At 33.5% G+C, this 27352-nt stretch overlaps 2 protein-coding genes across 2 annotated transcripts; both read right to left on the bottom strand.

Moving 5' to 3' along the window:
* Positions 1–1885: 1885 nt before the first annotated feature.
* On the bottom strand, positions 1886–5611 carry LOC112046343 (uncharacterized). The gene is made up of 3 exons (XM_024082965.2): positions 5400–5611; positions 5074–5323; positions 1886–2009 (listed from the first exon to the last, which is right to left on the bottom strand). Exons 1-3 carry the CDS (start codon positions 5568–5570, stop codon positions 1960–1962), a joined length of 471 nt encoding a protein of 156 aa, XP_023938733.1. The 5' UTR covers positions 5571–5611; the 3' UTR covers positions 1886–1959.
* A 776-nt stretch (positions 5612–6387) lies between these two features.
* On the bottom strand, positions 6388–27179 carry LOC112046346 (palmitoyltransferase ZDHHC3). Its single transcript, XM_024082969.2, has 6 exons — positions 26121–27179; positions 22220–22370; positions 20841–21032; positions 20192–20413; positions 19426–19638; positions 6388–18754 (listed from the first exon to the last, which is right to left on the bottom strand). The coding sequence occupies exons 2-6, from the start codon at positions 22358–22360 to the stop codon at positions 18596–18598; spliced, it is 927 nt and encodes a 308-aa protein (XP_023938737.1). The 5' UTR covers positions 22361–22370; positions 26121–27179; the 3' UTR covers positions 6388–18595.
* Positions 27180–27352: the final 173 nt, after the last annotated feature.

Below are 27352 nucleotides of genomic sequence, written 5' to 3'. Positions count from 1 at the left end.
ATAAATTCAAAATAACTGGAATGATTTAAAAAATTATTTCATCAGTTGAAAGCTACATTATCCAGAAGTAACATAAGCTATATTCTATCCCCATATGTCCACGGGAACCGGAACTAAGCGGGTGAATCCTCTAGGTTTTGCTAGTAGTAAGTTATAATAGTACATCTGAGTTCTTAGTATCTAAAATCTAAGCTACTGCTTTATTGTCTATAAAATTAGTCAGATACTTTACACAAAGCATTTAAAAGATAAGTTACTTTGTAATGTGATCGTTGTTATTTTTTAGTTTATTTATTTTTTAATTACTATTTTTTTAGTAAGAAATACTGAGTACTCTTTAGTTGGCTTCCGTACTTACCTACGTGTATGGCAGAAGCATATTCTGACAAAGTTTCAGCCTTCCTGAAATATAACTTGACTTTTCAAAACTGCTTGTAAAGTAATTGAAATAAATGATTTTAATTTTAATTTGATTACTATCAGTAGGGTTATTATGTATCTCGGTGTACCATTCATATAATCAGTCACTACATCGTTTTTCATCGTATTTTCGTTTTTGCAAACATCTAACATTATTTTTTCAATGAAATTACACAATTATCGTCATTTTACGTGAAGTTACATTAATATAACTAGCAGTGGAAGTAACAAGTATTAAGAAAATTCTCTGGTATGTAGGTCCTCCTACCCTCCTCACGATGTTTTCCTTCACCGTTTGAGACACGTGATATTTAATTTCTTGAAATGCACACAACTGAAAAGTTGGAGGTGCATGCTCCGGACCGGATTAGAACCCACACCCTCCGAAATCGGAGGTAGAGGTCATATCCACTGGGCTATCACGCCTGCAGTAGACAGATAATAGACACAAATCATATTATTACTTTTTTGTGATTTGACTTTTGATTCTTCGCCATTCATTTTTCATAAATCTGTGCCCTTTGCCAAACACCTGGTTCCATCGTTCAGAATTCATCTACGACACCTGAAGCTTTTTCTCCTTCCTAACTAAAAAATAATAAGTAATAGCCTAGGATCCCGTATTTGAAATAACCATGCGTTACTCATCACATCTCATCTCAACTCAACATGAGTTGCTACCGTAGCCGAATTCTTGGCATGTCATTATCAACCCGTGTTACTAGAACGATATTTTATACTATAGGTATGTTACGTCCCTACAAAATCATTGCAAAAAATGATCCAAATTTAGCTACTCCACTGAGGGCACACATGACATTGTAGACCATTATATTTAGGTATTATTTGTCTAAATAACTTTCGTTGTTTAATAGTCGACCAAATGAGATTTTGTCCACCTTAGTTTTATAAAATACTTCTTGTATAAAATTGTACTCTTGTATAAAATATCGTTGCATGTGACATTATAAATGCAATTCAAATAAAACAGTGTATTTTTTATATTTAGATAAAAAAACAATGTAGATTAGAGGTCTACACACTTTGTCCTTAACACAGGACAATAAAATCTAGTTAGGACAGCCGGTTCTTGAACTTCAGAAAATTGAAATACCTTTTTGTGTGACAAATTTGACGACCTCCGTGGCGCAGTGCTATGCAAGACTTGGACGGATTTACAAGGCGGAAATCCTGGGTTCGATCCGTGGCTGGGCCGATTGAGATTTTCTTAATTGGTCCAGGTATGGCTGGTGAGAGGCTTCCGCCGTGGCTAGTTACCACCCTACCGGTAAAGACGTACCGCCATGCGATTTAGCGTTCCGGTACGATGCCGTGTAGAAACCGAAAGGAGTGTGGATTTTCATCCTCCTCCTAACAAGTTAGCCCGCTTCCATCTTAGATTGCATCATCACTTACCATAAGGTGATATTGTAGTGAAGGGGTAACTTGTAAAGAATAAAAAAAAACGATTTTATTATTATTTATTACTTTAATGTGGAAAACTATTGTCTGTAGGAGAGCAACACCACACAGGCTGGGCTAGGACCACGCCCTGGATGCATTTTCTGCGCCGGTCCGATATTGTTGCACTGGAATCGACGAAAGCAAACAATTCAGGTCAAAATACACCAATGCTGAAGAAATAATAGGTAATACTTCCTTGGACAAAATCTCCTACACTAAATACATAGGACTACTATTAAAGTATGTACTAAAACAGGGATGAATTAAAAAAACAACTGTAATAAAATGTTTCTGTTGAAAATTAAAATTTAATCGAGTATTTAGCATATATTTTGTTTATTTCTTTATTATTCTACAAAATTCATATTTTTTTTTTTTTGGATAAAAGAATATTTGCCATATTTTTTATAATATGACCAATATTCCCATTCCCCTCCAAGTAGTCGGCAAAGACTGTGCTAGGAGTGGGTACGAAAATCCAACGGGGCGAGGATCGAACCACCACCCCTCGGTGATGAGTTACCCCCCTCTTACCGTTGAGCTATTGAGGCTAATTAAATTAAGCCTAACCGTGATGCAACACACAAAGAAGCAAACCTTATCAATTTCATATATAACTTTGATTATATATACGTATATATAATCAAAGATATATAAATGATTAGTTTTAATCAATTTTAGTTTACGGAAATGGTACCATAATATTTGTTAAGTAACCTTTTAAATAATTACTTATTTAATCGGTCACGCACCTCCAACTTTTCAGTTGTGTGCATTTTAAGAAAATTAAATATCACGTGTCTCAAACGGTGAAGGATCGTGAGGAAACCTGCATACCAGAGAATTTTCTTAATTATCTACGTGTTGAAGTCTGTCAATCCGCATTTGGTCAGCGTGGTGGACTATTGACCTGACCCATCTCATTCAAAGAGACTCGTGCTCATCAGTGAGCCTAATATGGGTTGATAATGATGATAACGACCATCATTCCGCAATTTCGTAATATTTTTAAACTGAAAAACATCTTAAACAATTATTATTGTTATTGACTCATCATCATCATAATCATTAACAGCTGATGGACGTCCACAGCATGACATAGGCCTCTTGCACTTTCAAACAAAATGATCTCGAGCCGCCTCCATTTCCAGCGGCTCCCTGCATTTTATTTACTATTGTTGGCTAATTTTGGATAGGGTAATACAGACTTTTAGGTCTGTTGTACCTACCTTCTAAGATCTCTCAGAAAGCAAAAATACTGATATCTAAGCATTTAAAATGTACCTACCAAATACTATCTAGAAATGACATCATTAAAACTCCCATCCGCTCTTTCACTAAAAAAATACTACGCAGGTAAGCAGTAAAATCAAAACCAGCCATTGAGGCACCAAATAGCCCTTTACTAGTATTTTACAGTTACAAACACATTCCTAACATTCAAAATGAGACTAACAACCTAATAACCGATATTTTAGCCTATTTACGTATCTACTTTACATGGGAAAACGATTAAAATTTCTATGGGTCAATCAATATAATTTACATTAATAGTCGTGAGTGCATAGCTTAGTTCCTGTTGAGATGAAACGTTTTATACACAACACTAGTGGAAGCCCGCGACTTCGACCGCGTGAAAATCGGTGTACGCTTTCAACCCCTCTTTCGCCCCCTTCTATTTATACTTTCGCATGTTTTATATGTAATTAGTGGACACCCGCGACTTCGTCCGCTAAACTAAAAAGCGAAAAATAACATCATAATATGTTCTACCTGCTGAACAGTATGAAGGCGGTGCTAAGCCGGTGATGTATTAATTCAAGCCATTTGAGAACATCTTATAGATTTAGATTTATCAGACAGTGTTATTTCATGTGGTCCTGTCAGAAATGGCTTAAATTAAGACAACACCGGCTAAGCACCGCCTTCATAGTGATCAGCAGGTAGAACATATTATGATGTTATTTTTCGCTTTTTAGTTTAGTGGGTACGTTTTTAGGTTTTGAAGTCGGTTGTATTTTTTTTATTAAATTTTTTTTTATTTTTCCATTTTTAGTGTAAAATTTAATCTCAAACGAATATATCAGACCCTAATGACAGTAACAACCCATCTAGGTAGAAAGCTCTCAGCAATACGAATTAATCAAGGCCAAACACAAGGTAGTTACTGTAAACTACTAAGGAGTTCCCGTAATTGTCCTTGGTCTTCATCACCAAACCCCTAAATGACAGTTACAACCTATCTATGTGGAAAGTTCTCATTAATACAAATTAATGAAGCCCAAACACAAGGTAACTGTTATAAATCGCCGAGGAGTTCCCTCGTCTATTTTATGGCTCCATCATCAGATCGACTTTAAACCTTCATGAAATTGTAGTGCTTAAAAGTACTAAATGGAAAAGTTTACGAACACACTAGACACCTATATAATTTTTGAAAGTTCCCCTCAATTTCTCCAGGATTCCATCATCAGATCTTGACATGATGGCAATGGGACCAAATGGGGATTATACCGTTTCAAACAAAAAAATATTTTTTGAAATCGGTCCAGGCGTCTTTGAGTAATCGGTGTACATACATAAAAAAAAAAAATACCGACCGAATTGAGAACCTCCTCCTTTTTGAAGTCGGTTAAAAACGTACTCGGAGCACGAAAATTGCATACAATTCCGTTGTCAATTAATTAGATAAAGTTGTCATATGGTAACTCAAGGTTTGTTAGAACTAGGAAGCTAAAATTTGGCATGGGTATATATATTCATCATTACGTCTGTGAAGCGGTGAAAACAAAGTTTAAAAGAAAAAAAACTGGGGTGATTTTTCATCGTACATTCCATAGTATCGTGATACCGTTCGCGGTATTTTTGTGCTTTAAATAATGATAAAGCGCTAATTTAATCTACGGAACTCTACACTGCGCGTGACCTGACACGCACTTGGCCGGTTTACCATTAAGTGTTTCGTTATTTAAAACTATTTAAAATTAATAGGGCGGTAAGCGTTTCATTAGAAACTATGGAAAAAAGTCCCAGGTATTTGGGATCGAATTCCCTATCTATGATTAAATGATAAAACAAATAAAACAACAATATATAAAACCAAAAAAATATGAAATTAAAATTATATTGCGACAAAAAAAAAAGAAAAACATTATTCGTAATCTTCGTCAAAGTTGAATCGTCTCATACCATCGAATCTGAAACCGTATGCGGCTGCATTTTTCACATCCACTAGTGCCGGGTTGCGATGTTTATAGAAGCTGCCGTGACCGTGCGCAGGGCGCGACGAACCGTTTGGCACACCTTGCGTCTTGCGCGGGTAGAACGCTTCAAACTGGCCGTCAGATGGCAGCACATTCTTCAGTTCACCATCCTCGGGGTCGTACGCACACACAGATGCCGCCACCGCCACTAACAGACAAACAACACGCAGCCACATCTAGAACAAAACTAATCTCTATTACTTTCTAAACAAAAGCAAAACAAATAATAGGTAGATACAACAAATAACGTACCGTGACGGCTGGCAATGCAAATGAAGTGAGCTTAGTTAATGCCTTAATGTTGATCGTTGCGTAAGAATGTGACAGGTCGATTCTTCGGTCGGTCACCTTGGCGGGGCACAACCGGCTAAAACCTAACCGCTCGGTATGACCTGCCACGATGTTCCACGCAACACTTTCCATTTACGTCACTCAATTATCAAGTAAAAACGAACACACCATGTGAATTCTATAGAACGCAGTTGAGCTGTCGAGTTGTCGACTGCGTTCTATGCTTGTTGAAACACTTGATTCCGACGGCGTTGCGAACTGGTTGCATTTGTTTTGGATTGTAGAAAGATAATTATCTAAATATTCGAACTTCAATTTCGACGCATTTAGTTTACATTGATATTAGACCTATGAATTGGATTGTGCGATACGTAAGATGCAGATTTTTTTATAGTAGGACCAATATTCCCATTCCCCTCCAACTAGTCGAGAAAGATTGTGCTAGGAGTAGGTACGACAATAGACCAACAGGGCGGGGACCGAACAACCAACAGGGGTGATGAGTCCAACCGCTCTTACCGTTGAGTTATTGAGGCTTTGCTGTGAAAGGCAAGGAACCGTCTGAATAAGCATTTTTTTAAACAAAGAACACCCGAAAATTGTTACAAATAAATAATAACCGTGTAAAATGTAACTTTAAAGTTATCATGGCTTGAATGTTTTTTGCGAAATATTGAAAGTGAAAGTTTGTAAATTAAAACTTCATTTTTTTTTTCAAATTTGTGTAAAAACTTAATTACCATTTTAGTACCTATGCATTTCTCTATTTCTATAAGAAATATTTTATTGTTTCGTTCTTTTTAGTTGGGTTATAGTTTTAAACTTTATTTTTAAATATACGGTAGTTATATGCTATCCGTACAATGCGAATCAGTGGACGCACTTGTATGACTTTCTATACAAAGAAACACTACACCTCAATTTGGGTTGCCAAAAAATAATACACTAATAAAATTTTAAATGTATGTATTTCTTGCTTAAGTAAGCATTCATGAAACAATTAAGTTATATTAATATAGTACCGTAACACTAAATAGTACAATAGATAAAATATACATTTGCTTAAGTATTAATATTTTTTACACATAAATGTCTAGATAATTTGTTGTTCAGACCAATATAACTTACATCTAATATCTTTTAAGTTGCCTAAAAATCAAAAGTATTCTTGTGACCAAGTTTAAAGTGTTCAATTACACTGCGCAACCGACGAATGCCATAAGTACCTGCTCATTTATTACAAATATCCCGACTATCTGTATTTTTATGTAGTTATAATATTGATTCCATTTTCCCCGGGTCTCATAAAATAAATAGGTACATATATTTAAAGGCAGTTAAATACCCAATTATAGTATAATAACGTTGCATTGTCGCACATCAATGGAGTTTATTAAGTGCACGACGTTCCACTAATTTTTAAGTAATTGTTAATAATAAATTATAATCATCATTATTTTGCCAGAATATGATACCTACATGTATAGATAAATCCTGGCATAGTTGGCGTGCTAAATATAAACCTGTTCAATTTACAATTAAAAAATAATAAAAATAAAAACAATGTCAGAATATAATTAATATTATAATAAATGTCAATATAATGTGTCAATATTATGACTAACCTAAGTATTTACACCGTAATAGGTATAACTTTTTAACACGCTTGTTCGTAAAGAGTCTCTTATTTCACCTATTACAATATCGTAATGTATATCATTACGCATTAGTGCGTTATCGTAATGTAAAACGCACGGTTTATCAAGATGCTCCGTCAAAAACGAACGTACTTTTTTAAATCAGCAAAAAGTTTTTATGTCAGAAAAGTGGTCAACATAAATAAAATTATTAAATATAAATTATTAATTTTATAAATAAATTTATTTAGGGAGATAAAATATATAAATAAATATTTGATTCTTTAATTTAATTAATTATGACATTTATCTGTAACAAAAACACAAAAATATTAATTTACTTTATTGGTAATACTGGATGTTTTACTAGTAAATTGTTCAGCGCGCTTATTTTTTTCGCTGTATTGTTTTTTTTTAATGTCAAGTAGAGATGAATTTATTAATTGTACTTGCAAAGGCAACAAAAAAAAGGTACTCTTCATGCCTATTTTCCAAAAATTCGATCGTAAGACACTTACAAGCGTATCAAAGTTTCACCTTAAGGAAAACAAGCAAAGATGCAAATCAAATTTCAGGAAGTGTGTTTTTCGCCTATTTCCTCGCAAACGTGTTATAAAGCGTCGTATGACATACGTGCGCTTTAATAATTACTGCCTCTGCTTTCTTCCTAGCTCTCGTCTACGGCTCGGACTAGCAATATCGCCTCGGCTGTAATTTCCATCTTTTTTTTAAATATCATAATGTTTACCATTAATAAATCGAAATTTTCCTGAGAGCTAATTTTTTTATGCTGGCAGTCAAGTGGATGTACATAGTTACCGCCATACAGTAACATAATGATAACTTTGTGCCTCTGCATAGGTATACATAACAACACAGACATTTCAGTACATAAACAAATTTCTCTAGTCTGCAACATACCCCCTGGATGTGAGCTTTCCAATTACAGAAACTGTCAATATTGACACCTAGAAATTTTGTGGATTCAATAACAATGTCATTATGTTTAATTTTAGGTCAATTCAGTTAATTTCAGCTCAGGGCAGTCAGTTAATTTTTAAGTTGTTATTATTTAGCCAGTCTATCACTTGAGCCTTTAGAAATGTTTGCTTGTTTTTTTAATATCATGATTATTTTATATTTAATCTTCAATGTAGTATCATCAGCAAATTGGATACAGTCATGAAATATTGCACCTGGCAAGTCATTATTATAAAATGTAAATAATACTCGTACAAGGCCCTAAAAGTGCAAACGTTGCCATACAAAATGTATCATACCGATTTTGTTTTGATGCGTCATGACACGACAAGTCAGACAAATATAATTCCACCTCAATTCTGTTCAAACAGTCAATGACCCTACACGTACAGATGCTGATGTTGTTATCAGTTTGAGAAATTCAAGATTGCAATCTTCAGATAGACTTGAATAATTCCTACCGTGTATGTCACTAGTCGGTAGCGAGCGCAAAAGTTCATTTCAATACAATACTTAAATCTAATGTAATGATCTATTACAATTTATTGTAATGTTCGATTTCATAATAGAACAACACTTAACTAACTACATTTTACGACATTACTGGAATATAACCTATTATTAATAGTTGCGACAGTAATATTTAATTACGCCGACCAGTCAAGATAGTTTTCACTATAAAGGCCGCATCACAATCGGCCGATATATAGAGCACATTGTGCAGGTATAAACACATTTTAATACAAAAATCCACTTATAAATGCTTTAGTTGATTTGGTGGACCAACACAACCTAAAAGATGTCACACACCATACCACATCGTAAAAATACCACTTGCCATTAAGAAGCGATCGCACTTTTCTTTCCTGCATATAAACAGCTAAACAGACGTTATCGTACATACAATTCAAGTTCTTAATACATTCACAAACCATTGGATACTGCCTGATGTTACGTTGTATTCGTAGCGAGCATTGCGTTACGCAGTGTACCAAAATCTTAATCTTAATCTTATCTATATCAAACAGCAGCTCGATGATAGCTTGTTCCACGTAGTGACTGCACGAACGCTCGCTCTGTAACATGTAACGTTACGGCCCGTAAGACCATTGTCTGTACTGTCGCCAAAACCATTTACGAACTCAACGTAGGCAATAAAGGCGCGTTGTGATGTGCGATCACGTGTAAATGTCTTTAAAATAGAATCCAACCATAAAACATAAGTAAATAAATTATATTTTTAAACTTTAATGCTAAGGGCAAATTGTAAAATTCATGTTGTATTCACCCAAATGTATTTGGTTTAGCCAAATGCATATGGAACAGTGAGATGTTATTACCTATAGAAACCGCAAGGTCCTGCAGGAGTGCGGCAAAATCACGTGACACGTACAACAAACGAGACAAAAGAGATCGAAATACCTATATGTATTTCTTAAAAAGGTCTTTATAATATAATATATGTATATTTAAATTTTATATTCAACTATGAGTAGAATATGAATATTTAAATAAAATATTCTTATGCCTCAGGTATTGTGGTTGTTTAATGTATATGTAATTCTAAATGCTAACGTGATATTAGCCAATATATTGGGCACTAATTTTTTTTTCTTACATACCAGTAACAATTGATTAGCAACATGTATCATGCCGTTATTATAACCTGACCAGAAATATTAAATTACCTGGATAGCGCCAAAATTATTTTTATGTGTAAACGGGTAAACGGGTCTCGAGGGTTTGCATTCATACCCAGGCACGTTGCGGGGTTCTTGCTCCCCCCGTCTGTGCTTATGATGATGAAAGAAATTAGTTCCTTTGATCCCCAATATGGCGAGGTATTTTATTTTTCTTGTCAGGCTATAAAACTTTGAAAGGGTTCATACAAAGGGAAGAAACCCATGAACTTATTTTGGGGTTCCCTTAAGAGTTAAGTTATACAAGGCGATTCTCGAAAACGGACGAGGTTACTTCTTGCTAGGTTAATTTTATCACACAGTTTAATAAATAATTTGGTTGTTACTCGAAACAAACATTATTGCTTCATAAAAATTCCTCGATAGCGCATGTGCATACGCGCAAGTATTTTTATTCAAATTCTTGCTACTATTGATTTTTTGCCATAGCATAAATAACCGCATGTGAATCCCGTATGACGAGTATATATATATACGTAGATGATGTATGAGATAATCATATATATCATTTGTCGCTCAGAATCTTCTCTTCGGAATCATCTTGTCTAACTTAGACCTAATACATAGGGTGTTTGGTTGACCTTAATCAATAAATCTAGTTATTGCTGAGTAAAGAACAATTTATCAAACTATCATAAATAACAAGACCCAAAGTATTGGATCTCCAACTAATAACGCATTTACTGTGGCAGTATTATTTGAACTTTACAATATAGACAAATTACTTATATGCAGATAATATAACAGTTTGTACATTGGTTATTGTAGAGCTTTTTTATAGCCTTAATAATAATTATTTTTGGTGCACAAAAGTAATTTGTTTACAATTATTATTGTTGATGTCGTTTCTTGGAATATAAGGCAGCGTCACAGTATTTGGATGTACTACGATGACGAATAAAATGTACAAATTTGTACCTCCATATAGATAACACTGTATAAAATAAGGCATTATCGGGTTTTATTACAGCTAAATCTAGCACAAACTACGATGGATGTTAACAATAACGTATATTATCTTACTACGTTTAATGTAATAATAAGGAAGTCACGTTTGTCATAATATCGGCGGCTCAGATCATCAATAATGAAATACGAATACTCATATCTCTAGACGATAATCTTATTGTGCCAAGGCATATTGATCACCAATAATGACGTCTTGAAACAACCGATTTATATATTTGTTTCCTTTACTCTCTACTCTATAATCTTATTGTAGGTGATGGATATTATACTTTAAATGGTCTCTATTAATACCTACTCTGCTAAGGAAGTCTGTGCAGACCACTAATCATTTTATTAGAGGTCCAGAGCTTGCGGGTTCCGTGAAAACCCATTTTAATCCATTGTGGCGGTATATGCCTCCACATAGTATCTATCTTTACTTTAATGAAGAATATTCACAGGCGTTTGGTTACTAATTACGACCGTTTGAAATATATTATTATAGAACGTTCTATATTTAAAAAATGCATCAATCGTATATAATACTAATTGTTCTAAACCAGCGAAAACTTCGCATGTCTGTATCGAGTTACATCAAAATAACAATAGGAACTTTTCTTATTTATTTTATTTTGTTAATATTAAAAAGAAAGTAATGCTAACTCAATTCCATTGTCCTTAATCTTAAACGTATATATATCTAATATACTTTGTATATAAACTAAATGTCCTTAAGTAATTGTTATTTATAACGAATGTTACAAATAAAACTGCGTGTTTGTCTCTATGTATTACATGTTCATCTTATAAACATAAATATATAAGGTAATAGATGCCCCATTGTTAGAAAATCTAAGAAAAAAGAATCTATTTATAATAAAATAAAAAAGTTGATTGTTTATAATTTTAAATGAACAGCTTTTACTAAAAGCATATGAAAAAAGTACAATGTTTGCCAGTCTGTATGTCTGTTTGTTTTAACTAGGGAATTTCACTGGCTGAAATGGGAAAATGAGGCCAGGACGATCAGACAAAAGATGGGAAGACGATCTGCCGAATGGATGACGAGGAAAAGCCAGAGACCAAAGTGAGAACAAAGTGGTAAAATCTGGAAGAGGCTTATGTCGAAGGCAATTAACAGTCAGAGGTTAAAGATTATTTTTATTGATTTATTAACTTGGGCTACTTTTTTTTTTTTTTATATTGCACGCCGTACGAAGTCGCAGATGATAGTTACCTTTTGCTAGAACCTTTTAAGAATGTTTTTTTTAAGCTTAGCAATGTGCTCTCCATAAATAACAGGCTTTACAGCTGTAGGCACTGTAATCAATATCTGGGTGATTATTTGAAAAATATCAAATTTTTTATACAAATAAAATCTCTGACAATTATGAAGTGATAGTACCTAAAATACAAATTACTTGAAGATGGCGTTTGAAATCTGTTTTAATTTTCGTCCTGGTTTTATTATTCACGAGGCTTCCATATAAATAACCTAAAAAATCAAAACCTTATCTTACAAACTTTTATCCAAATGACCAGTTTTTATACACATACATGAACACGAAATTCGTTTACATATTTAGAATAGAGCTATTATAAATAAATATTTATTAAAAATAAATATTTATTTATTATAAATAAGTATTATAAATTGTTATATTGGTAACTCTTCTTATTAGGCTGGTCGAAAAATGGTCGCACATCTGTGTCACAGTAGATTTTTGTTAAAATTGCCTGGTTATTAACCTAATTAATGTTTGTCTTATTGGTAAAAGAAAACAATATTACTTTTACCAGGGTATGATCGATAAATGGAGCTAATTCAACATTAAATCCGTAAGTCGGACTTTACTAAATTAAAAATAAGAAATACTTTGTATTTAATCTGTATATAGTTTGGTGTTATCCTACCATATATACCTACTGGTGTTTTAAAGGTTTAGGACTCCCGCACACGGGCCACCGGCCACAACCACAAAACGCCGCTACCGGTATATTTTCTGTAGTTTTCATACATTTTATATGGACTCGCCGCACACGGTTGACGCCGGTGGCCGCCACACGCTACAATCATCGCAGCTGGCTGACACAAAACGCCGCCACACGCCACTAGTGCAATTATGATACTGCATGTATAGATTAAAAAGTAGCAGCCACCGACCACAAGTGTCGACCACCGGCCAGAAGTGGCTGGCGCGCTTCAGCTACTTTTGTGGCCTTTTTATTGCTTCTTGTAGCGGCGTTTGTCGCTGTCGCGTGTGGCCCGTGTGCGGCGACACTTATGTACACGAAAATCACGCTAATTTCTGTTTTAATTCAAGGAGGTTACGCGAGTACAGACACTGCGAATATTATGGTAATTTGTATGGCGACTATAGGAGATATACCGATGTATCAGTCCGGGCGCCCTCGAGATCGTGAGTTAAACAGTCTCACAGTCTAACAGTCAGTCAACATCTCACTCGCATCTCAAGCAAAACTAAACTTTCCTAACTGGAACTATTCTCATAAAGTAAATAACCTTTTTTACCGTTCTTGGTTTAACGCTGACTTATTAGACAAAATACCTATAATATTAGTAGTGTGTATATAATTGAGACGTTAATCATTGTTTTGTTTGAGCTCTCTTTGTAAAAGTCGTATCGAGACTTTGCAACTGTACATAATAACGTCAGATACCAAAAGTTATTCATCATGGTCATCATCTCCTTTCCCTTATCCCACTTAAGTGGGGTCGGAAAAATATGTCAATCTTTTCCATTCGACTCTATTACTCGACAACCTTTACACACATGTCCACTTTCACACAATCCAGCCATCTCTTCTTTGGCCTTCCTCTCCTCTTATATCCTTCCACTTGCACATTCAACATTTTTCTAGTAATATGACTTTACTCCCTACGCATTACATATCCATACCAAGCTAAGCTTCTACTCCTCAATTTTTCTGTCACTAGCGCCACCTTCAGACTTCCTCTTATATACTCATTTCTTATTTTATCTATTCTTGTCACACCACACGTCCATCTTAACATATGCATTTCGTTCACATGCATTCTTTTACTATCCGTCCCTTTTACCTTTTATTTTAGGGGTAGTATTCTAAAAATTATTATACTGATTCCGCGAATACAGGAATTCAATCGAACTAATAAGCCCGCGAGTAGGGTAAACCTCTCTGGTAGGGTAAGGAATATGGAGCTTCAACTGTTTTAACCTGTAGCGCTATTCTGTAACTATGTTTTTATAACTCGCAAGTGCGAGTTTTGAATTCACCTCTATCTCTCACTGTCTAACACGATACTATAGACTGAAAAAGATAGAGGTGATTCCGAAACTCGCACTTGCAAGTTATACAAAATATAGTTACAGAATAGCACCGCTGGTACGTACATATTCATACTTTAGGTACACTTAAGTACGCTTATTTAAAATCACTAATTAAGCGTACGATTTAGTGTAAGCGCCAGGTTAAAGTATTTTACATACACACATATATATCCTATTCCAATCGATGTTTATGTTTATGCATTCCATTTAATAATTAACACATGGCATAATAATTACATTAATTAATTACAGCTGAAATACTTATTGTATATTTTGATCTTATTGAGAAAGGCCGCGCGTTGTATTGTATTAATTTACTTACGACGTTGATTAAGGTTAATCAAGACGGTTTTGAGTATAAAGAAATTCATTATAAAACTTTTGGACGAAGGCGAATTATAATAAATTTAGTAAATCTGTTTTAGAATAGAGCGGAGAGTCGGATTGTCATTTATTGAAATTAACACACATATATGCGTGCGCACAAATCATACAATATACGTGCATGTCAAATTGAATTTAGTATATTCGATTAAATTACAAAAACAACGTTAATAGAAAATCAACGATTGTTTTATATAAATCATTAATCAATTAAAATACTTATAATAAAACTGTAATGGGTCAAATATTCTACATTGAAGATATTTTGAAAATTTTTGTTGAGGGGCTTTATACAATTGATACTGAAGCCGATTTTTTCGATTTTTTGACTATCTGTCCGTATTTTACGTTGACCGGGCATCACGCTGAAACTACTGAATGAATTCAAATGAAACTTGTCACGATTTGAGATCATAATACGAAGAAGGTACTTTTTGTCGCAAAAATTAAATCAGAAGGTGAAATAGGGGTTGAAGATTATTTTGTTATTTAAATCGTTCATGTTTTGAGTTATATCTTTGTAAAACGGTTAGTGTACTATTTATAAAACATGCCAAAATACAAATATAAGGGGTCGAAGGGGTTAAAAGTGTACATTGATTATCTCGCGGACGAAATCGCGGGCGTCCGCTAGTTATAAATATCATATCCGCTAGTTATAGCAATACTAATGGAAAATTAATTGAAAAAAAACGGAAGATCGGTTGAAAATTGAAAACCCCTATACCGAAAATCGATAGAAAAATATTTATTTACATTAGTTATAAACTAGGATTTAAATCTTGTTTTTATTTATTGTTTCGATCGAGAGAACGCAGCATAACTAGACAAATCTAATAGAAAATTTTATGTTTTCCATTTAGGTAGACAACAAAAATACATAAGAGATCTCATAAGATAACTTACACTAGTTTATAACTAAAATACACTAATTCATATTATCAAAGTATAAACAGCTGATACATCTATTATAATCTAAAGCAGAAAATAGAGACACTTTTTGTAAATTACAAAAAATTGTACTAGCCTTTCACAAGTTATTAGCATTGGTATGCGATATGTTATTTAGAATTTAGCAATTTCATAGTAATACTTAACCCTACGTTGTTTTCTGTGAATATAAATTAAACACAACTGTAGCTCGCTGATCTGTGTTACACAACGCGAAAATGAGCAAGATGATTAAACGGCCTCCGTGGCGCAGTGGTATGCGCGGTGGATTTACAAGACGGAGGTCCTGGGTTCGATCCTCGGCTGGGCCGATTGAGATTTTCTTAATTGGTCCAGGTCTGGTGGAAGGCTCCGCCGTGGCTAGTTACCACCCTACCGGTAAAGACGTACCGCCAAGCGATTTAGCGTTCCGGTACGATGTCGTGGGGAAACCGAAATGTGTGTGGATCCTACGCCTAACAAGTTAGCTCGCTTAGATTGCATCATCACTTATCATCAGGTGAGATTGCAGTCAAGGGCTAACTTGTAAACAATAAAAATTAAAAAAATATTGCTTTTTCTCGCTTAAATAAAAGGCTATCGAAGAATAAAGGCACGCTAGGAGAGGTAGACATCCTATAGCGAATGTGACATACAAATATTCACATATTCATAACTGGGTCCATTTACTAGCAGTTAGTTAATGAAATTAAGGCATTTAATACTTATTATCATCACTAGCTCGAACTAATACATTAATTATTTAAATATTGCTGCACGATATTATTGGTGAAACTATTTTAACCAAGTGCGTACACATTCATTGCACAAAGTCTATTTAGTGTTCATATATTTCATTTAAACATGACCAAGATTCCCCTTTCCCCTGCATTTAAACATGGCCAAGATTCCCTTTTCCCCTGCATTTAAGCTAAAGGTTTAAGGTCAAACCTTAGACTGCTTGAATTTGAGCCAGGTCCCTCAATCGTCGAGCTATTAAGGCTTTTATAAAGAAGCACATTTCTGTGCACTTAATTTCTTAATTTTTCGAATTATGAATGTGTGGACGACCGGTTAAAATAATTTACATATACTCTACTAATGCTTACAAAAAGTTACTTATGCTTAAGTACTGCACGTTTGCCAACAAACATCTTAGCTATTCAAATACATTGATACTCCGATCAACAGTATAAGTTCAAATAAGCATATTTAGTTAACTTTAATTCGTGAGTACAAAAACTGAAGACTTAATTATTAATTTTGTTTGACAATTCATCGAATCTTAACATTTTTTTGTTATTAAATAATATAGCGTTGCTTTTTTTTTGATATGTAATAACAAACCTAAAACTGTTTCCATCTGCGCCTTCTCTTATTGAATTGCATATATTTATGTACCATTCCAATATTTATAAACATATTAATATAAAAAAAATCTAAACAGGAGAGAGCTTACCACATTTTTATATTTAATGTTCACAAAAACTAATGAATAGCTACCCGCCTTTGCCGCATGTAAAAAAAGACATAAAATAATGACCTGCACATTTTTTCTGTTTAACGCACATTAAATGTAAACATATGAAGTCCAAACTACCAAAATGCGAAAATCACACAAAAATACAATTTTTTCAAATCATTTTTGTATAATTTTCGAGTATTGGTAGTTTGGACTTCATATGTTTGTTACATTTTTATATACTAATATGTTTATAAATATAATATTCCTAAAATAAATCACGCTGAGATAACCAAAGCTTCTACTTACAAAGCAATTAGTATTCGAATGAAAATATTTATCGTGTTTTTGAAAGTGAAAGTTAACGTTAAAAATCATTTATCGCCAAATTTTATTTTATTTTCATCATCAAGCAGTTTGAACCAACATTAGTTCATAGTCACGCAGGCAAAGGCGCAAGCATAAATTAAATAGAAAACATACATACACAATACACATAAAAAACAACACGAATATATAACAAATGTCACATCTATATATACAAATATGTATTATTGCTTAGAATAATATGTTAGGTAACTTAATTATAGGCGATCACAAAAATTGCGTATTCCGTTAGTAATAAATGCAGATAAACTGCGAACTTATATTTCCGTCGGTAATACCGCAACTGCCTATAACATCAATACTAAAACTACATGTACCAAATGTACTTAATTATTAGTAATAATTTGTTTACGACGTGCTATACAAAATCAAATCTCCGGTGAAGATTTGTGACGTCATTTGGTCTTGCCATAGAAAATCTAGAAACGCGTGGGTTTCTCAAAAAACCGTGTAAGAATATGTTGTCTAGAAGTGCTTCTCACGAAGCATTTGATGGCATTAAATATTCATACATAAAAGCAAATTTTTCTTTGTTCTATGTTTCTATGCCACTTATGTGATAAAAAACTGTACGCCTATAGGCCTGAGATGCGCGCCACGACATAGCTCATTAAAATAAAATGACATATTGTAGACCAATGACGGTCGAACCCGAAATATCGCTATCACTTTCGTCCCATCGCAACGAAAGAGAGAGATATTTCAGATCCAGCGCGCATCTTTAGGAATTATTTTTTAAGTTAGTAGAGATGTGAAACCGACTTCCTTTCTGCACAATTTCTAAAACGCGTGAGAAGAAATGAATGTTTTCTTATTTAAAAAAAATACTATAATGTCGAATCTCTAATAGTTTGTGTGCTCTTTTTTGTGTCCATAGACTATTGTTTGTTGCCGCTAACAATATAGACTAACTGGTAAGTATTCTATACACCAATTTTATATGGTGGAAGCATCGATCCCCTATTAAAAAGTGGATGCACAATCAGCGACCAAAAAGTGTCCTTACTCAATGAGTGCCAAACACAACTTCTTGGCACTCAATTAAAGTAGTTACATTTGCAAATTCAACCTTAAACTCAATCCTTAAGGTTGAATTTGTTCTGATTTTATTGAATATTGGACTATATTCAAAGGCTTTTAGGTATAATTTTCTTTACCAATAATTCAAAAGCAAAGGCCAGTTTTTAAGTGAAATGATTGTGCGTCCTTTTATTATAAGAGGTCAATGGCGGGAAGTCAGATTCAAGATCTCTACGAACATTTTACATTAGGTAGCGTGCATGTTCTTTAAGTAGCATACAATACAAGTTAGCAATTGGTTGCAATGTCAAAACCTTGTCCATTTAATTTGAAGGCCATTTTAGTTTTGTGTAAATCCTTATTGGGATATGACAAATTACACGCTGTAGAGACAACAGTCTAATTTATTTTTGGATGTAGGCTGGGTAAATGGTGAAAACCAAAAGATCGAAAACCTGCCGAACACTGCCTGTATGCTCTTCCATCGAGACTTGCGGACCCATCTAGCCTGCTCCTTCTTCAATTGTTCAATGCCCTGAAATTTTGTTTAGTGAACATTGAACTACATATTTAGATATACCTAATCTAGAATTGAAATTTTATACACATAAACATTAACATCTATGACTTGGGTTGAAGAACACAGAGTTAGTGAATAGTTAAGAGCTGTGATACCGGATATTATTCGAATTTGGTCTGGGCTTGCACCTCTCAACTTTTCAGTTATGTGCATTTTAAGAAATGAAACACATCAACCTGCATACCTGAGAATTTTGGCCTAACTTGCACTGGTGTGGTTAATAATTTAAAGTTAATATATTTAATTACGAGCACGTTGGTATAAGTTTGTCTGCGAAAAATTAGTCCTGGATTCCGGACATCATCATAATCATATCCTGAACTGAAATTTTTAGGTAACCTATTGGCAATATATTTATTGACATATTTAATTTGTTAAAAAAAACTAGACATGTCTTATATTCAGATCTTTTACTAAATTAAGTTACTGAGCCAATCACTGAGCTAGACATAACGAAACTATACTCAGAGGCACAATTATCCGCCCGTAAATATAATTATATATTATTAATATTTAATATGATGCGATTTTAAAGTGGGCGGATAATTGTGCCTCTGAGTATATAAGGGTTTCTCGTTGACTATGAAGCCGTGAAAAACAAAATTTGAAATTAGAATAGTACTTACAGTTTCATCGTTCCATATAGCGTGCAATTGTGTGCCGAACATCACGAGGGTGAATATAGCGAAGAGCAGCGCTTCAATGATGAGGAACAGTAACAGAACGACTGTCGTAGGCGGGGAGTACGTGCTACAGTCGCGCCACTCGTGTCTAATGCACGTCACAAACTGGTACACTGACAGTATTAGCGAGTGGATCGATATGGCTGCTATGTATAACTGAAACAACAAAATTACCATCCAACTGACGTTTGTCTGTTTCTCAAATTCTTGTAGTTACACTATACTAAAAGACACACAAACTATTTTATATTTCTGTCTGTCTGCGTTAATTTCGGGTGAACCGATTTCAATAAGACTTTTACTGTATGATAAAGGATTTTGGGTCATGATACAACAAATATAATAACTAAGCGGAGGCTGAGTAATGAGTATACTCTTCTTTTGGTTTTTATATAAGAAGTATTTTTGTCAACTGTACTCATAACATCACCAAATAAATTACTTGATGTATATAATAATAGACAAATATTATAGCATTCCATGGATTCACTGCGAAATCCGTGAAAAATGAGTCCGGAAAAACCTATACCCGTTCTAAATATACTCAGAAGCTCCGCCCATTTTAGTATACTCGCGCAAATTAAAGTGGGCGGATAATTGTGCCTCTGAGTAATATTATAGAACTTGTTGCAGTTTCAGTCCAAGGTCATCAAGAGAGAGATATTTCAGGTATACCTTGTACTAAAAAACGGCAAAAAATCATATTTACCGTAAACAGTACAAAATACTTCTGATTCTTCTCGCCAACACAGTTATTAACCCAGGGACAGTGATGGTCCATCTTCCTTATACAACGCTGGCAAACTGAGCAATGGTGAGCTCGTTCAGGTTTGATACTGCAGCATTTTGTGCATTTGAATATAACTTGACCCTCTCGGAAGCTCATCTGTTTTATCATTTCCTTTGTTGCATTGCCCTTTGGGACTGCACCCTGGAAATAGGGGACGGTAACACAATTAAGTAATATATCCCCACTAATTATGTTTGAGTTTGAAAATTTGTGAGGTTGTAGGTTGTGGGCGATAATGTCTAAATAATCTTTATACTTTTTTCAAAGGAAGGGAGGTCAAAATACATATAATTTACGTTTAGGGCAAATAGGATATGATATGATCGGCATGAATAATTTATTTTAGATACAAACACGGGACAATCAATCATGCTGTTCATTAATTTATATAAAAATTTCGTTATGTCTCTAATTGTGTTTTATATCACAAAAATGTTTGTAGAATATTTTTGGATATTCATTCATATATTTACATTAGGAAACTGTATCTGATTTTCTAACTTTTTCTCATAATGACAAATATTTATCAGAAGTGGGATTGTCTGGATAGTAATATTTAAGAACTTACGGGATCTGTAAACATGGTGCGAAGGTGCGACGCAAAAGCGAGGATAGCTAAGCTCTGGAAGATCAATATATTTATATAGCTGTAAATTGGATATGTAGATACGCCGGGGAGGAGCATGACCATCATCACAACGAATTCTGCGTACAGTATGAGCAGCCATGTTAGTAGCGCACATATTATCCCACATATGTCCTGAAAGTAAAGAAATATACAAAAATTTTTGCTGTCGACAAATGACAAGAATGGTATATAATATCAGCCTGCTTAGACTTAATAATTGATATTTACGCAGTCAAAGTTTTGAAAAAAAATAATTTAATCAAGTAATTTCACTTTAGTAGAAAATAAAAAATATGAACTTGATAAATTACTGAATATGTAGAACGAAATTCCTCGTCTCGGTTTTTTACAACACACAGTGGGATATGATAACTTAGATCAAGTTTATAATTTCCACTACATAAGAATTAGAATTTTCATTCATAAGTGTAAGATATTGACATTATCTACACAGATCGAAACGCGTCACTTTAAAGGTGCAAGTAATTTGCTTTACAAAGTTCAGGGAAAAACCAAGTGCAAAAGGAAATCAGCATTCAATTTATACAATGTCTGGATTTAATAGACCGACGGTCGGTTGAAGTTATCAATTATGGAACGATTATTATTTGAATTTCAAATACTGACGGTTGGACTTACATCTGTATATTTACAAAGACTGTAGAATTGGAGTTTTGACTAGATTGTTGAACAAATACCAGGAGTATTTTATCCAGGAGTATTTAATTATAATATTCGCCCCGCTGCAGACCTCAAGTCTCCGCTCAGAGTGAGAGAGCTTAGGCCAATAGTCCACCACGATGGCCCAATGCGAATGGGGAGACTTCACACACGCAAAGAATTAAGAAAATTTTCTGGTATGCAGGTTTCCTCACGATGTTTTAACACCATTGGCTTCATTTCTACTAGAAATACTATTGATACCATTGGCATTTCTACAAGAAATTCTCTTGACACCATTTTCTTCATTTCTACTAGAAATACTAAAGACACCATTGGCTTCATTTCTACTAGAAATACTATTTACACCATTTATGTTATATAAGTCTCATAAAATAGCTCAGAATCAGGGATATGGACCTACGCAGCCAATTCATTAATATTTTTAGGATGCATTATACTGACTACAGTATAATGCATCCTAAAATATTAATTAAAAAAATGGAAATCTAGAAGACCAATCTTGGAACTGGCCACGATTGGTCTTCTAGGTTTCCATGTTTTCCATTTTCCTACTGGCTACAGTCTAGATGTATCAAGACAAGACTGAAGAGGCATCTTTTAGATAAGGGTCTTAATAAATGCAACTCCAATATTACCTTTATACACCACGCTTTGCCACCGCAACATCGATTATGCATATCGCGACCTAATCTTGTAAGAACCATACACTCTGGATCTATCTGATATTGACTTTCCATTTCATCTTCATCCGTACTATCATAGAATTCTCGTATCATTTAGTTTGACCTGAAAATAAACAAGTTAATATCAATCACTAATATGTTACATGCTTTGTTGTTCATACAAAAATGTACATATGTTTATATGATTTAAAATTAAATAACTGATTTGACATGATTGTTTGAAATATTTTTTTTAATAATAATAATAAATGGATCAACAAATAAATTTTACTTTTACATTGAATTTTAACACACCACAATGAACAAAGAAGGCAGGACTTATTGTTTGTCACAGATGCCTGTTCTAGAATGGCTTTGTAAGTTGACACTGTCCTATGGCTGAATGGTATAGTCCAACCATATTTATAGGGTATATTTGACACTAATTATATGCAAGTATTTCTGGTGGAAAACTAAGATGCAGCATAAGAGAACATTCTGGAAAAAAAGATTACTTTCTTTGGTGTTTATTGACTCTGCTTGAACAATTTATTTTTGGTGACTAATTTAAACAATTGTCAGCAACCTAAACACACACAATATTTTTCTAATGAGTGCTCAGCAATAACTAATGAAAAGTTAAATGTTGACAAAGTAGGAAATGTAATGACAAAGTAATATGTATATATATTATATGTATAAATATTATGAATTACGGAATTTATTTAAATATTACGGAAATAAGCATGTAGGATGCGGTCTGCTTTAATAAAATTGTACAGAGCCGTGTGTTTGTATTTTTTAGATTGTAATTATGTAGATACTGTAACAGTCACTAGTAGACGAATTAAATAAATCAATATTATGTGATTTTTACAGCTGTCAAAAAAAACATAGCAAAATGGATACACAGTTATTTCTATTAAAACATACTTTGTCATAATAAAGATCAAATGTATACAAAAATAAGATTAGGACAGTCATTATCTCACTTTTAGAAGCAGATCTTTGTAATACAATATAAGTACAATGCTGGCAGTAAAGTATGACTATTGATATCTACATAATTTTAATATTAGATACTACAAGTAAATATATTAGATATACACATTACTAGCCGACGTCCCGCGGTTTCAACCGCGTAGTTGCTGTTTCTCTGAAAACAGGTTTACACAACAAATATACACTCATAAATAACATAGCTTTCTAGTGGTAAAATTATTTTCAAAATCGTACTTAAATGCAGGGATAACCCCTCTTTATAATATTAGTACTGAGTATAGAACTATAGATATAGATGTTAAAAGACTTTAGAATTTTAATTTTTTTTTAATTCCCTAACATGGTTATTTGTACTGTAATTTAATGTATTTTAATAATAACAAATAAACTATAGCAGCTGTACGAATCGCTCAAATATTGGCCACAGCCACTCATTTAGAAGTTTTGTTTTAATATCCCAGCTATAAAAATTTAAAATTCTATCAGATTTTTAAGTTATCTACTGTAGGTACCAGTAACAAACTGTATACTAAATTTTTGGATGTATGGCTGAGTTGTAAAAAACAAACAAACTTACTTTAGAATTTATATAATTATGGCTAGCATTTGCATCAGTATGAAATTTACACACACACAAAGGACAATTTCGCAAGATAGCATCTAAACATATTCCACATAGCAGACAATAAAACAAGCATACATTAAAGTAGACATTGAATAAATCAGTTCAGGCACAGGCAGTAGTTCAGTGTATAATTTTCAGATGCCTGCAAAAGACTTCATGAATATATTCTTATAAATATGTTCAGTCAGGAAGAATTTAAGGTAAGACACTATTGCATACAGCTGACATTTCTACCTACAGTTATTTTATTTAATTTTTGTTATTTATTTGAGATCATTACTTTTAATTTAGTAATTAAAGAAATTCAATTGGTTAAAAAAAATAGTTTGTCACATAAATGACAACAAGTAACTAATTAATAAGTATTCATGTGGTTTAATAGCATTATGAAGAAAAGTTTTTTGTCGCTCTATAAAAGCTGAATGTTTGTCTTTTATGGCTCTGTCATAGGTTATAGAGTTTACTCATATCAAATTTAATACAAACAATATTAATTTTGTGTAGTATATGGAATAAGGGTCTGAAATATATCAATTTCAATTAATCAAAGTTAAGGATTTCATAGAAAACTTTATTCATAATGTATTTAATTATTTTTTTCAAATTTCAATTAATTTGATGATGACACAATGTTACTTGATGTTATGAAAGGAACAAAACATCAAACTAATTAGTAACTAATTATTTTGTCAAACTCTCCATTTAGTTAAAGTTTGTTGTTAATGTGACATCATGAAACAATTAAAATACAGATCATAATGGCTGACAGTGTTTTGGCTCATATAAAATTAATAAAAATGTCAACTAGCCTATTGTGGTAAACAACTATAAATAATAAAGGTGGCCTTTGGGGGTAGCAGGTAGGATTGGGATTCTGGCTCTTTTATTTTTTTTTTACAAGTTAGCCCTTGACTACAATCTCACCTGATAGTAAGTGATGATGCAGTCTAAGATAGAAGCAGGCTAACTTGTTAGGAGGAGGATGAAAATCCACACCCCTTTTGGTTTCTACATGACATCTTACGGGAACGCTAAATAGTTTGGCAGTACATCTTTGTCGGTAGGGTAGTAACTAGCCACGGTCGAAGCCTCCCACCAGCCAGACCTGGACCAATTAAAAAAACTTCACTCGGCCCAGCCGGGGATCGAACCCAGGACCACCGCCTGTAAATCCACCGCACCTCCAAACTTTACTGCCTGCTATCTCCCAAAGCTTTCATTCCAAACTTTATAACTTTATAGTAGCCTGACATACTTTCCTACAGTAGGAAAAGTGACATTTTTTTTATTTACATACTTTTTTATTGTTTCAATTTATGTTCTCTGAGTAGTGTTTAAGAAACAAAATTTTGAATATAGTTCAAACTGTACAATACCTATTTACTATAATTAATTACAAAAGCGAAACTCTTTTGAGTAACTGCTAAGTGAGTTATGTTGGAAAACAGTCGATCAGCACAAAACTAAGCTGTTGTTGTTGTTCAGTAGTGTTGCAGAGTAAAGTGTTTTTCAGATAGCATGGGTATGGTAACAGTTGCCGTATGACATTCATAATTTGTACTATTTGTACTATCCTGAATCACAGCAAAATTTCAAGAGTGAAACGAACTGTCGCCATACCCATGCTATCTGAAAACCACTATAGTAGTATTTATGTGGTGATGTTGTTATAGTTTGTGAGCTGTAGCAAAGTGTGGGTGGGACAGTACATTTTACTCTTGAAATTTTGCCGCAATTCTCATTAATAGTATGTATTATGAATGACATATGTCAACTGTCACCCGCACCAAGCTACAGCACATGGACCATAGTATTTTTACTTGTCACTAGTATTTCAAGAATAATAGTGTATTTACATATTATCTCTAATTTAATACATTGTCTAATGTACTTTATTACATTTAAATTACTTTAAGATTAATTGTCATTTGTTAGTAATTTTTTTAACCTTTAGCTTTGCAATGTTGAAAATTAGTAAAACTTTTTTTTAGTTTTAATTCGCAAAAAAATTTATGTAATATTTTTCTTTAATAATGATTATAATTTCGCAATGCCTTGTCATATTATAGTGTACGCTCTAAGACTTATTACAATAATCAGGATTAAAGACAATAATTACTCAATATATCTTCAAGTTATAGAACTGCTATGTATGAACTATACTGTATGTATTTTTCCAAACTTACTCTAGACATATAATCAAAAGAAGGCTAAATACTACAAGAGATTAAAATTTTGCGAACTTACCGAATGTTTTCGTACAACAAATTCAAGTCGAGCCTAATATTTACTAATAGTTCAGCGTTACAAAATTACTAATATTTGTGAGGGTCAAGGTTTGTACAGGGATCCTGTTGCAAGGTTCATATTTTGACGGCTCTAGATATAAAGATTCAACAAGAAAGCTTTGGGCTTCTTTTATTCAATTTCGACACTGTTTTCGATTTTAGACAATTTCATTCGAAATTATAGAAGAAATATTTCGAAATCAATAAAATGAAACGAAATCGCGAACACCACCACAGACCTTAGCTTATATTACAAACACAGACGACAAATCACCAATTCTAAGGACAAATTCACAAGCACAAAAACGTCAAGTAAACGAAGCAGACGCTACAGACTACAAATGAAGGCAGAGGAAAGAGACAGGATGTGTGCATACTCAGACCAATTACCTTCTTTAAAACCTGCCCCGCTAGCTCGTTATACCCCTCCCCTCTGTCAAAAACATATTATCATGATCAAACGTGTTCGTGCAAACTGCATCTATAGAATCGATGTTTAACTGTGTTAAAATTACATGTGTGTGTAGTGATTTAAAATTTATATTTGTGTGTAGTGGACACAGGATGTATTTATTGGTTTTGAATATTTTCGCTGTACGACTTTACCTCGTCACCAGCAAAAACGACAAACCAATTTGTTAGTAAATTTGAAGGAAAAAAGTGAAGGTACATACACGAAAACGTTGGCAACGTGACCTGAAGGTCACATTTGAACAGCGTATAAATATATAAATAATAATGTTAAAAATATTTTTCACAGCGGGGTAACGTCTAGTGAGGCAGATCCTAAGGTAATTGGTCTAAGTTGTCAACGCTGGACATAAATTGTATAGTAGTCTATATCTATATTTTCTATAGACTATGAACTACGATGAGTTCCACCACAGATTCAATAATAAAAACTTGATATTTGAAAACTACAGTTATTACAAGCTAAGTTCATATAGCTCTACACTAGCTAGCACAACACCACAAACTTTTCATGTTTTTATTTATTAGTAAGTCTTATGAGGTAATAAGTATATATTTGTAAGTATGAATTTAAGTTTTATATGAATTATTTAATGTCTGTGTATAAAAAAAAAAAACGTGTTTGTGGTGCGCTGATACTTGACATTGACTGATGACGATTAAAGGGCATTGTCTTGTCATCATACGTCAGTCGTCAACTCAAATGTCAATTGTCAATAT

This window comes from Bicyclus anynana, chromosome Z (assembly GCF_947172395.1).
Source record: "Bicyclus anynana chromosome Z, ilBicAnyn1.1, whole genome shotgun sequence".
Taxonomy (NCBI): domain Eukaryota; kingdom Metazoa; phylum Arthropoda; class Insecta; order Lepidoptera; family Nymphalidae; genus Bicyclus; species Bicyclus anynana.
This window is presented reverse-complemented; position numbering and strand designations above follow the sequence as displayed.

Excerpts from the sequence above, each read along its gene's own strand:
- LOC112046346 (XM_024082969.2), bottom strand. The coding sequence starts at position 22,360 with ATGATACGAGAATTCTATGATAGTACGGATGAAGATGAAATGGAAAGT. Across the intron at positions 20,414-20,840 it reads GCACCATGTTTACAGATCCC|GGTGCAGTCCCAAAGGGCAA; the intron begins GTAAGTTCTTAA and ends CCCTATTTCCAG. Across the intron at positions 18,755-19,425 it reads CTATATGGAACGATGAAACT|GGCATTGAACAATTGAAGAA; the intron begins GTAAGTACTATT and ends ACAAAATTTCAG.
- LOC112046343 (XM_024082965.2), bottom strand. The coding sequence starts at position 5,570 with ATGGAAAGTGTTGCGTGGAACATCGTGGCAGGTCATACCGAGCGGTTA. Across the intron at positions 5,324-5,399 it reads TTGCATTGCCAGCCGTCACG|ATGTGGCTGCGTGTTGTTTG; the intron begins GTACGTTATTTG and ends GTTTTGTTCTAG. Across the intron at positions 2,010-5,073 it reads ATACGGTTTCAGATTCGATG|TGCAACAATATCGGACCGGC; the intron begins GTATGAGACGAT and ends CGTCGATTCCAG.